Genomic DNA, 12012 nt, shown 5'->3' with positions numbered 1-12012 from the left:
TTTATTGCAGGCCGTTACAGGTGCTTCATCCCGAAACCAGAGCAGTGGCCCCTGATTTCCTGGAGGAAGGACAGGAGGACTCTCCATGAGGATGCCTTCTTCTCTGCAGTTCTAACAGACTGGTTTGCACGTACTCGAGCAGCTAAATACTGTCTCAGCCCTCTGTAGCTGGTTCCCTTTTTTCGCTAGCACAGCTGACAGACCGTTCAGCAACATGGCGAGCGTTGCGGAAGGAGGGTTACAGCAAGTGAGTCTTCTTCTGCAGACACCTTAGTACACCAGGCTTCTCACCAAGATACTGTTGGCATGACAACTTCACTGACCTACAAAACAAACAGATGATTTCTTTCCAAATCAAGGTCCTACCACTCTCTTCCTCCTGCCAGGAGTGCAAAAGCATTTGCTAGGCTGCCTATCTTTATGTGGGAAACCTATGTTTACCTGCAGATGCCTCGGAGATTCCCTGTTCATTCCCAGGTAGCTATGTCTGTCTGACAAGCCATAAAACTCTATCAACACAGAGCAAAGTCTCACAAGCACCTGGCATAAGCTGGTAGAAGTTTCTTTCAAAAGGGTTGTTGTAGCCCATGCCAGACACCGCCCTCATCCACTGCATCCCCAGCCTGAGCCCTGCCTTTGGATTTCCTCCCACAGTCTCATGAGCTCAGCCAGCCCTGGAAAAGTCACTATCTTGTAAACCAGTGTTGTCTTTGTCATTCAAGCGAGCTGCTATTTTTGGTATAACTACTGTTGCCATGGCAACACCAGCTCACAAATAGGGTCAGAAACCTCAGAGATATCTTTAAGCAGTTCCTTGGAATAGGGACTTATCTGGCCAGAGGTAATGAAGGTCTCGGTTTTTCCTTTGGGACAACACCCCTGCCACCACACGGCCCCTGCAGCTCCTAAAGCAGCTGGGTCTGGATGCAGTGGCCTGAGAGGCCAGCACTGGCTTCTCTGGGGCCAGATGAGACCAAGCCTGGGCAGGGAGACAGGGGCTGCAGGCTAGGAAGGGATCATCAAGCACCCCATTCCGGGACAAAACTCCCCATCCAGCCATGTGGCACAGAGCTGGCGCAACACGGCTGGATGGGGCAACATGGCTGGATGGGGTCCCAACAAAGCAGAGAAAGGAGATTGAAGGAGGGAGAGAAGGAGAGGAGAGGGGAAATGTCCTGGTCATAGTGGGGGATAAGAAAAAACGCAATGAGTGGGGCTGCTCCGGGAGTTCCTGCCACGCATTCTCAGTGAGCAAAAAATAGCTTTGTGTGACACACTGGAATTTTTTTCCCATGTGTCCACTTTTATATAGAGAAATGAGCCTGCTTTCACTGGGGAAAAAAAAAAAAAAAAAAAAAAAAAAAAAAAAAAAAAAAAAAAGGAAAACAAAGGGGATGTTTCAAAAACAAACGGCCTGAAAACGTAAATTTTTAAGATTAAGAAAAAGGAAGCCTGTAAGGTTTCAAAAGAGCAGGGAGGGGGGACAAGAAGAAAGCAAGCACACTTCCCCTGAGGTCTGGGGGGCTGTAAAGACGATTTTCCCATCAACTCTACCCACACAGGCAGAAAGGGAGGGGGAGCCCCCGGAAACCTGCCTGAAGCAGATGGAGGCATGGGAATGAGCAGCAGGGATGGGACAGAGCCTGCTGCCAGCAGGCTGCACCTGTTTATATCCACACAAACAGGTTCCTGCCCACAGAAATCACTTCTGCTGTCAGGAGCTGCTGAGCGCAATCCATCTCGGTGCATTTGTGTGCAAGCTCAAGTCACTGCAAGTAGAGATGATGCCAACACGATGCTGCCCCCGTCCTCTTCCCATGCCCAGAAATTATCACACAAGCCTCTGAAAGCTGTGTGATCATCCTCAAACACGTGGGAACACTGCTTCTCTGCTGCCTCTGCTTCTCTGCTCAGTTGGCAGCCCCTCAGCTGCATTCAGGATTTACTTCCCAGCTTCTCTGTGCCTACTCAAAGGGTAGGACCTGATCGATTGTTTTAAATGTAACCTGAGAGTCTCACTGAGGGATTTATCTCGGCTAACTTCAGCCATCTGAAAGGCCAGAGGCCTTGGCTGCAGGCTTTGGCTCAGCAGCAGAGCATTGCTCCACGGGTCCCCTCCTCCATGGTCTGTTGCATCAGACAGATCCTGTCCTTTCTCAGCCACATGTGGTCACCCCTGGCTAGCACGGATGCTCCAGATCCTTCCTCTAGCCTACCCTGAGGCAAAACCCACCCATCACTTCACAAGCAGCCTCTCCCTGACCTTTCCTCAGCTCCTTCTGCCCCTGCACTACTCTGATGCTCCTTGTGCACCTACTTCCTCCAGGAATATTTTGTCCTTGATCCCACATCATGGGCTGGTTGCTCAGTGAAGGTAAGTGAGCAGAACTTCACCAGAGCCAGCAGATCCAGAGGACAGTTGTTTCGCCCTGTGGTTAGGCTCAAGCCCATGACTGATGTGCTGTGCTGCTGCAGCTGAAGATGAAGATGATCTAGCATCTTCTAGCAGGACCCTTGTTCTTGTCTTTTTGTCTATGGACTCCATGCACTTTGTCCAAATCTCTGACACCAGTCTCCCAGGCAGTCACAATGGGCTATTAAAATGCACCAGAGAAATGAAGCACATGATAAAATTAAGTGTGGTTTCATTGGGCTGGAATTTGGACTGAGGCACCAGCTCTTCCCTCTCTCAGATAGCATCCACAGTACCCACACATGACCTAGCTGCTACCCCCACTCAGGTGGGTCCCAGCCCCTGCGGCACAACCGAGCAGTCTTCTGGAAGCCTCTCCATCCCTTCGGCAGCCCAGGGGAGGGATGTGGGGTGGTTATGACCAGTCCTTCCCTTCTCTGCACATGTGTGTGTGTGTGTGTGCTCACAAGCAGTGGCACAGCACAGAGGGCTGATGATTTCCTTGCTTCTCTAGCAATTTCTCGACCGGAGCTCCGGAGAAACCACAACCTCTTCTAGGGTGATGCTGCAGAAAGAAGGACATCCACTATTCCCTCAGGCCTCGCTGGAGCTGTGCCTGCAGAGCACCAGGGCCACGCACCCCCTCCCCCCCCCCCTCGTGGGGGCTCTGGCCATGATTGGCGCCCTGTGTCCTGATGTCACCTGCTGGCAGGGTATATCTGGAGGAGGAAGGACACCTCGAGACTTTTTCTACCCAGACTGCAGGACAGGAGTTGAATGATTTGCAAGAGGAGCCCTTGGGACTGTAAGTATTTGCTGGGGGCTCAAAGCAAATGAGGGTAGTGGGGGGGGGAGGGGTGCAAGCGAAGCTGGCTGCAAAACCTGGTGGAGAGATAAGTCCTTCTCCCCAGGGGGGAAAAAAGTTTGGATTTTCATGCTTGGAAAGTGTGAATGCACCCAGTAGCTATGAGAGAAAGTTGTGCTTCTGTGCAGTCATGCCTGTTTCTTCTTAATTAGGGCTCAGTGCTGGGCAAAAAGGTTCGTGCAGCAGCCGTGGTTTGTCTCAGCAGGCAGCAGGCTCTGCCATCCACGGGGCCACTCAGTTTCTGACCCCGGCAGCCCTTGGTAAGGCCTTGCTGGCAGCCCCTTGGCTTGTGAGCTCGGCTGGCTCAGCCTGCACATCTGCAGCACCAGGGGGCCCCAGGGGTGGTGGCGGCAGGCGGCTGGTGCCTGCTGCCCAGGTGCCCAGCGGTGCACACCAGGCTCCTCTGTGGGGAGTTTTTGCGAGTGGTGCTGCATCTCCTGCATTACTGAATGCCTTCCTTGGTGTCAGCACCTAACTGAGGTTGTCTTTCCAATGCTCTCCATCTGGGAGGCTGTTATGGCAATACAGTTCAACTTGAAGTGAGTTTCTGTCTTTTGGAGTACATCCTCTTTCATTTGGTTGTGGTCTTACAACCGCTGCTAGAACAGAGGGGCTGACATCCTGTGTGAAATGGGATCAGAAAGAGCTGAAACTGCGTGAACTCTTTCCACCCCTATGATTAGCCAGCTCAAGCAGCTGAGACTGGAGCTGAGACTCCTCACTCCTCGCAGGCATCTCACACTGGATACAATATTTCCTGATGAAAGCCTGGCTGCAAGAAAGATGCCAGTGGCTCTCGAGGTCAAGAAATTACCATCAGAATTATTACCAAAAAAGAGAGTATTTCTTCCTGGAAACTGTCTATTTCCACTGCATCACTGTGTGGAGGGACACAGCTCATGGAGGTTCAGTTCCTGACACCCCGGGGTGACACCAAGAAGATAACAGGATGCATGAAGAAGCCTGTACCTGAAGTTACCAGACAGCAGGAAGAGATCCTACACTGGAACTGTCTGAAGAAAGTCACGTGAGGCATCTGTGTTATCTGTCAGGGAAATTTTCCATAGCAAATCAGAGATTAAAGGAGAGGAGGGGGCAGATTAAAAAGTCATCACTTGTCAGTAGTGCTCAAGCCTCTTTAAGTTCAAAGAAAACTAAAAGAAGGATGATTAACCTGGCCAGCAACCCAGAGGTGGGATATCTGACGCAACGGAGATAAGCACATTACTGTGCATTAGGTATAATTAGCATTCGGACGCAAGCAAGGCTCTTACCCAGAGGATTAAGCCCTGGACTAAACAGAAATGCTGTCAGGGGCAATTAGGTAATGCCTTGTCAGAGGAGGGGGCAGAGGAAGGGCGGGGAAAAACATCTTGCTCCCCAGCAGCCTGTGCATCCACAGCCATCGGCTCTCACCCAGGAGCTGCATCCCAGTGCTGGCGGCAGCAGAAGAGCTCTGACATCCCAGGACATCCCCAAGGCCAAAGCAGCTAGAGGAGACCCAACCGTGTCAAGCATTTGTCACGCCATCCGCTTGGTGTGGTACCAAGGATTGCCAAAGCACCCAGGTATGGGGAGGTGAAAAGCTGGGAAATTCCCCTAGGAAGATGTCGTGGGGTTTCCTCTGTTTCTTCTGGCTGTGAGCTGGGGCAGCTGGCTCCCAAGGTGGGGCAGCCCTCGTGCTGTTGTCCTCTTTGACATCAATGGAGGCATCTTTTCCTGCGGGTGATGACAAGCAAATCCCACAAACTCAGCAGTGGGAGGGCAGCTTGATCCCTGCTGCAAGATGGAGGCTGTTCTGCGGCATTAAGGTTGCTTCCCACCCCCTGCCCTTTCTTTTGGTGATGTGTGGGGAGTACAGGTGAAGGGAGGTTGGTAAGGAATATGACATAATGGTCTCTTTTAGTTGCATTGAATGCCATTGCTTGAATTCATGTCCATAAGAGATTTGATGGGGTGTGATTTGGGCAGATCCTTTTTGCTTCCAAATCCCATGTGTAGAGTAGCTGATATGTGGATACAACTGCTTCAGATAAGGACTGAGTAAACTCCAAGGGCTGAGTCTTCGCATTAGCTATTTCTTAATGGATCGAAGGCTGGGGCAAGGCAGGAACTGAAAGAACTAAGAGGAGCTGGCCCTCAATGACATGCTTGTGATTAAGGTACCATGCTGGCAGATGGCAGGGGCTGGTGAAGTGGGGAGGGAACTGAGCAGGGGCTCATCTGCCTCTTACAAGTCTTGTGTGTCAGACAAAGGGCTGGAAACCTGTTAGCCATTTTGTTTCTTCTGTTGTAGTTTTGGGAGCAGCCCTTGATAGAGGTGCCAAAAATCTCTGCATGCCAGATGCACTGAAGGTGCCTAGAAGTGGATCTGTGTCTCGCAGACCAGGAGAGGCATCTGGCACTGAGACAAGTGCCCCACTGATGAGAATTTCTCCTGAGGTGGAGGCATAGTATTTTACGTGGGGGTGTTAGCAGACCTGCCATGGGGTACAGTTTTCCTATGCAAAGAATTTTCTTGTAGGGCAGTACTGTTTAAATCCCTTGCTGGTCCTGAGCATCACTGAGGGACTGGATTCTCCCTTGGTGCAGATTCACACAGCTGTGGGACCTCGCATTGCTTTGGCTTGAGCCCAAACTGCCTTCACCTCTCAGTTTGGCCTTAAAAACTGGGAGTTAGAACATTTTGGCACACCTCCCAGCTGCACAGTCCAAGTCATACTGATTACAGCACCTCCAATCCCATTCTGTAAAAGATGTGCTTGTGACAGTGCTTGCCTGTGCAGCCACCGTGCCATGGGGATAAAGTCATAAATACTGGGCAATTGCTCAGGTTCTGCAGAGATGACAGCCAAATCAGTAATTTTGCTGATTTGAGCTGATCCCTGTGTTTGTGGGCACACTGTGTGCTGGGGAAGCGTTGTGTATAGCATCTGTGCGTATTTCAGCTGCAGACACAACCATCTGCTGCTCCATTTGGGGCTGCTGGAACGGGTCCAGCCTCCTGCAAAGGATATTACAGCTGAGACAGGAGCCCAACCACAAGTGACAAGAGAACTAGCATGCCTCTAGGTGCTATCATTAGGATCCATCCTACCGCCGTCACAGATGGAAAGATGTCAGGGGTGAAGTATTCCCAGACCACCACGGATACAGAAACACATCTCTTTGCCTTGCACTGATCTGGCAGTGACACGGGAGGATTGCCTGGATTCTCTTTTGCCTTGTTTTCAGGCCTTGCTTTCCAGCACTCCGGCTATTTCAGGCACTGTCAAAGACATGGGCTGTCTTCAAATTGAGAAGAAAAAAAAAAACATCTTTGATGGTATTCATAGTTCTGAGATTAAAAGTCTGGAGTGTCACTGCAGGTGATACTGGGGATCAGGCTGGAGCACTATGGTGACATAATGGGATTAGCCTTCAGTACTAAAATCCCGAAGGTAATTCCATAGGCTATTCCATCAGCCTGGCTGCACAGGGACAAAAACCTGGGGAGAGCAATTATGTAATGGCCATGGGGAAGGATGTGACTTCAGGGAGGGGAGAACAAATTGGCAATTATTTTTGTCCCTAAATGGATCTGGTCAGACCACTCTAGCGTACTAATTAGCACAAAACTTGATCAAACTTGATCAAGGGCTGGGAGCTCCCCCTTGGGCACTGGTGGAAGTTATTGCTGGCCTCTCTGGGGGGGACCAAAGGGTCCTTAGTGCAGCAGCTCTGCCTTCAGGCAGGAGAGGTGTCCCCCCCACGAGAACTGCTACCTGACACTTAGGTAGCCCCTGTGATGTGGAGCTTGGTTCATGTACCGTGTGGTACAGAGGGGGTCTATCTACGTAACATAGTGCTTAAAACCATCAAAATGGACACTTCCTGGGGAAAGTTAGAGGCTTTGATCTCCTACATCCTAAGAAATTAAATTCCATCTAAACTAGTCTCCAATGCTTTGCCCTAGCCTTCTTTACAATCTTTCGGAGATCCTGTACTATTTCCCATAAGGTTGGTACTGACAAACTTGAGGCTCTAATTGCAGCTGCACCTAAGGGCTCGCCTAGGTCAGCACCCCATCTTCCTCCGTGTACAAGAGGCAACACTTAGGCACAAGTACAAGAACAGATGAAATATATTGTGTTTCCCAAGGACAGGACACTTCTCTAAGCCATAAATCCATACGTGTGTCTTTGTGGCTCCTAGTAGTCATATCCACAACTGGTAAGTAGAAGCACCAGCAGTGCAAAGCAAACTGGAATACAAACAACACTGGCATGACCTGTATGGTTCTGCAGGTTCTGGGGCAAGCTGCTGCAGCAGCCATGTCTAAGACAAGAGAAGATGTAACCTTCCATAACTCTGCACGTCATTGGACTGTGGGATTAAGTGTGTTTTTTTTTTTGTCCCTAGCAGGAGTGTTCATAGTTTGGTGTCTTAATTCTAGCATGCAAGGATGAAAATCAGTGCCATTCTGCTTACTTTGTGTACATTATGGTCTTTCTTTTTGTTTAATGTCTTTATGTTTAATTCTGTCAAAATCATACTTCCCATAGTTATTCTGTCACAAGACTATTGATACCTAGAAATGATAAGCAGAGTGTTGCGTCAGCCCTTGCTGTTATCTTGCAGACAGAGGGATCTGAGCAAGGCATACTCCTGTTGCACAAAACAGCCCAGCAATGAGTGAGAATCCTCCCACCACCAACCTTAACACTGGAGATGCTCCGACTGGTCCCACCACACCACGCAAGGGGCCTCCCAAGTTCAAGCAGAGACAGACAAGGCAGTTCAAGAGCAAGCCTCCTAAAAAAGGAGTAAAAGGGTAAGGGCATTTTGGAAAGAACAGAAACAATTTGAGTTGGGTTGCTCCCCACTGCTAAGCTGGGCTCCTGGGGCACTATCTTCCCCCACACAAGGATCCAGGAGGTTTCCCCCTGCCCCATGGTGCCATCAGTTCTCCTGTCATGGTGCTGGCCCACCCCAGCCCTGAGCTGTTCCTCATCATCTGCTGCCCACACTCCTCCCTCCCTGGTGGGGGTTGCAGGGCATCTCCCCTTTCCTGGGTGTTGCCCAAACTCACCCCTCACCTGCTCTTCTCTCCCCTAGGTTTGGAGATGACATCCCAGGCATGGAGGGGCTGGGCACAGGTAAGCGCTGTGGGATGTTATTGTCATGCCCTCTTTAACACAAGTGTAACCATGCTTCAGCATGGGAGAGTACTGTCTGGGGTGGCCTCTGTCTGCTTGGCTTCTCCGTAGATCACAGGGTCACTGGAGAGGGCTAGTACTCCCTCCACAAGCTGCCATGGTCATGTTTATACTTACATACACCACAAGGTAGAAAGTGTGTTTAGACATGCTTCCATTTTTGAATACTTTCACTTGGCTGCAAATATGCTTGTTTGTCTTTGTTTTCTGCTAATACTCTGGCTAAGAATTTCAGCAGCATGAGGTTCTCAAAGAAATGCCAAATGCTAAGCTATTAATAGCAAAAATCACAGGAACTAAATCTCAGATGGTTGACTGTTTATGTTATCACCAAAATCCTAATTTTAAGAATTTAGGCACCCATCTGGGACTGAGAAACATGCACTGGATGACCTGTAGCCAGTTAAAACTTAGATGGCAATAACAGCTGCCCCTATCAATGAGTTACAGATCCTGAATATTGTAGACGAAATTATTCAGCATCTGATTTAAGATTGCACATTTTCCAGGATATCACAGGTTGGTTACAGGCAGTTTATAAGAACAGGAGAAACCCCACAACCAGGATGAATTTTCACACTAGTCTAGATACTGAAGAGACCATAGTCTTGTTCACAGAGAAAGGTGGCACAGGAGCAAATACAGTGACCTGGTTCAGTCTGGTAGGTAGCACCAAATGTAAAGAGCTCATCAGCTCATTTAATCTTCAAGTGGGTTCTCATTTTTCTTGTTCTTCCCACATTTGAATGTTTCCTCACTAAAGCAGCCTTTCTATTCATACAAAAGACATCCAGGAAGTGCCACAACCAGAACCCATTTCTGATTCTCTCTGTTTTGCAGATATCACAGTGATTTGCCCATGGGAAGCCTTCAGCCATCTGGAACTGCACGAGCTGGCCCAGTTTGGGATCATCTAAAGCCCCAGCATCTCTACTGGTGTCACCTGGTGACTCCACAGAACCCACCATGGTCTTCATCACCTTTGACACTGATTTTTGGCCCTTACATCCACCTGTTCATGGACAGGGTGATTTTGTAAGAGCTAGTTATGAGAAAGTCCTTTGCAAATTAATTTGTCAAAGAAGCTATTCAGGACCCTGAACAGACTTCATGCTCCATGTGATGAAACTACTGAAAATGTCTTAATGTCTCCCTGCACCATACCCTCTCTTCTCCCACTGTTGTAGATCTTCATATGTATGCAGAAAATTGGAGGGTTTATTTGAACCTTTTCCCTGGTTAGCTGAGATAGTGTGTGCATGGGTGTGCATGTATGTCCAGACCTCATTGTATCAAGCCCATTCTTTTTAATTCCTTCATTCCTGACAGCTTTCTATGTAGTATTTCCACTGGTATATTCCCAGGTTTTCTGGACCACCAATTAGATGCCGAGACTGTATCTGTAGAGAAGAGAATCAGAGTAAGTAGTTGAGCCATTAGGGCATTTTTAAGCAGCAGGAGAGCCTCCCCCAGGGGTTCACCGTAAGGAATCTGATGCTGAGGTTCACCTCATCAAGAAAGGGGGAAAGGGCTCAGAAATGTTCTCTCTGCTGTACTACCCACCAGCTTATGAGCCATAAAATTCTGGTTGTTCTAGTAATGCTGAATGAAAACACATGTGTCTGAGATCAAAAACTAAATGAATTAATTAATCCTTCTCATTCCTTTGTGACTGAGTGGTTGGGTTTCCAAAGAAACAACCCTCCAAATGGCATTTGGTGTCCTCTCCTTCGATGGCAGGCTCCTGTGTGACATTTATTCTGTCCCTAAAGCCATACATATTTACTTGAGGAGTTTGCTCCCCAGGACATGTTGCTGGTTCAGAAGACATAACAGTTTGCCACCAAACAGTGCCAGTAGTCCCGTCTCATCTAGCAGAAGATGGTATTGAATTACTTGCTCTCTCTTCCCTGTATTTAGCATGGACAAGTCTCTCTTCATCCCACCCATCGGCAGTAAGGCTTTTCCCCTCACCCTCTGGCAGCTTCAAGCTCCAAAGCTTGTCTGGACAAGCAGGCAAATGGTTGTTCCCCCAGGAGAGATAAGAGCAGAGCAGGTGGGGAGGCAGGGGGAGACTAGGATTTGCAGGCAAGCACGGAGCAAATCCACTTAACCTCATCGATTTTTGTCTCCTGGTCTCTGGCAGCCTGAGCACTGGCAAGCAGGGAGGCACTTGTAACCACTTAAGTGCTCAGGGAAGGCACCGAGACTCCCTGCTACCCTGGCGTTAGGGAAGGGGGTTCATTTTGGTCAGAGGCAAGGAGTAAGCATTGCTGTAGCTATGTGATATTCAGAAGGAGAGATGGCATTTTGAATCATTGCCTTCAGTTTCACAAGCCTCCTTGCATACGAACTACCTCCCCCTGGTTTATCTTTCCTATGCTGAGCATGTTCACAGGAGCAAGGAATGGCTGTGGAGAGGACAGCAAGTCCTGCCTGCAAGATCGATCCCCACGCATAAAGCATTGCTATAAATCCATGGCTGTGCTATAGTTATCAGCTAATGTCGTGCCAGAAATAAAAGCTAGCAGTTTTCATTTAAAATATAGCTTCAGCACTAAAAGCTAAAGGAAATTCTTGCTGGCAGTCCAGAGTAGAGCTTTATTATTCAGCACTCCTGTCATTAGCAACAGCAGTAAACCAGCATGGGTTCAGACCAGCAGCACAATCACAGCACTGGAGTCATGTACCATTTCACTAATTGCTGTACACAATATTTCCCTGGGCAGAGGCGGTCTGTCCTTTCCGCTCACTCCTCATTTCTTACATCTTTCTAACCTTTTAAGGTTGTTCTTCCTTCCCTGAGTGTTCTGAATGTAAATGACATTTTATTTAGCTTTTACTGCGGGAGACTGATTCCATTTTTCTTCAAGCTTGTGCTAGCCCTCTCCTTTTGTGGTTAAATGTGAATGTTCCTATGTCAATGCTCCTGCAATTTCCCTCATGTTACGCCATCTTGTAGCATGTGATCCTTATTTTACTTTCTCAGTCTGTCCTCTTCTATATGGGAAAAGACGCAATGGATACAGTTTGGGATCCTGCAAGCTGGCTGCCTCTATTTTCACAGAGTTTCTCCTTATTTTAAGCAGGAATACACCAACAGGAGAACATTTAAATTAGTCCTTTTGCTCCGTTATCATCCCAGACCTTGGGAAAGCGGTACAAAAATAGTGAGATTCTCAGTCACAAAATACTGGTGTAAAAACAAAGTTCTCCCTAGTCCAGAGACAAGAATTTCAGCAAATGGGAAGGTCCTGATGTAGTTCTACATCAGACTGCCATAATCCCTGCTCCCACTAGAGAACCACGCCTCCAGCAGGAATGCACACATACCCCAGTCTCATGCTTGGCTGAAGAGCTTTGCCAGAAGATGTTCTGAGTCACCACGGTGTGTTAGTTAACTTAAAAAAAATCATTTCTATGCAGTAATAGGGATTACATTTGTTCCTGTACTTGTAAGGAGTTCCAAGACTTAGAAGAAAAGTCTTTAAACATCCTCACAGTTGTTTTGTCTGAGGGTCCGAGTTTTTTTCTAA

General features: G+C 48.4%; 1 protein-coding gene across 2 annotated transcripts; it reads left to right on the top strand.

Moving 5' to 3' along the window:
* The first annotated feature begins 3074 nt into the window (after nt 1-3074).
* Nucleotides 3075-10137, top strand: PDE6H (phosphodiesterase 6H). Of its 2 annotated transcripts, none has more exons than XM_084505940.1 (4): nt 3075-3218; nt 7899-8091; nt 8376-8416; nt 9317-10137. In XM_084505940.1, exons 2-4 carry the CDS (start codon nt 7949-7951, stop codon nt 9391-9393), a joined length of 261 nt encoding a protein of 86 aa, XP_084362066.1. In that variant the 5' UTR covers nt 3075-3218; nt 7899-7948; the 3' UTR covers nt 9394-10137. The 2 variants fall into 2 exon arrangements, with proteins under 2 accessions (XP_084362066.1, XP_084362067.1); XM_084505941.1 differs by lacking the exon at nt 3075-3218 and adding an exon at nt 4677-4846.
* The last annotated feature ends 1875 nt before the right edge of the window (nt 10138-12012 follow it).

The sequence above is a fragment of the Aythya ferina genome (assembly GCF_964211825.1).
Source record: "Aythya ferina genome assembly, chromosome: 1".
Classification (NCBI taxonomy): Eukaryota; Metazoa; Chordata; class Aves; order Anseriformes; family Anatidae; genus Aythya; species Aythya ferina.
Note: the sequence above shows the minus strand (reverse complement) of the source record. Positions and strands in the feature narration are given on the sequence as shown.

What these genes read in the sequence shown, in the direction of transcription:
- PDE6H (XM_084505940.1), top strand. Translation starts at nt 7,949, where the DNA reads ATGAGTGAGAATCCTCCCACCACCAACCTTAACACTGGAGATGCTCCG. An exon ending in CCTAAAAAAGGAGTAAAAGG is followed by an intron (nt 8,092 to 8,375) that starts GTAAGGGCATTT and finishes TCTCTCCCCTAG; the next exon opens with GTTTGGAGATGACATCCCAG. An exon ending in CATGGAGGGGCTGGGCACAG is followed by an intron (nt 8,417 to 9,316) that starts GTAAGCGCTGTG and finishes TCTGTTTTGCAG; the next exon opens with ATATCACAGTGATTTGCCCA.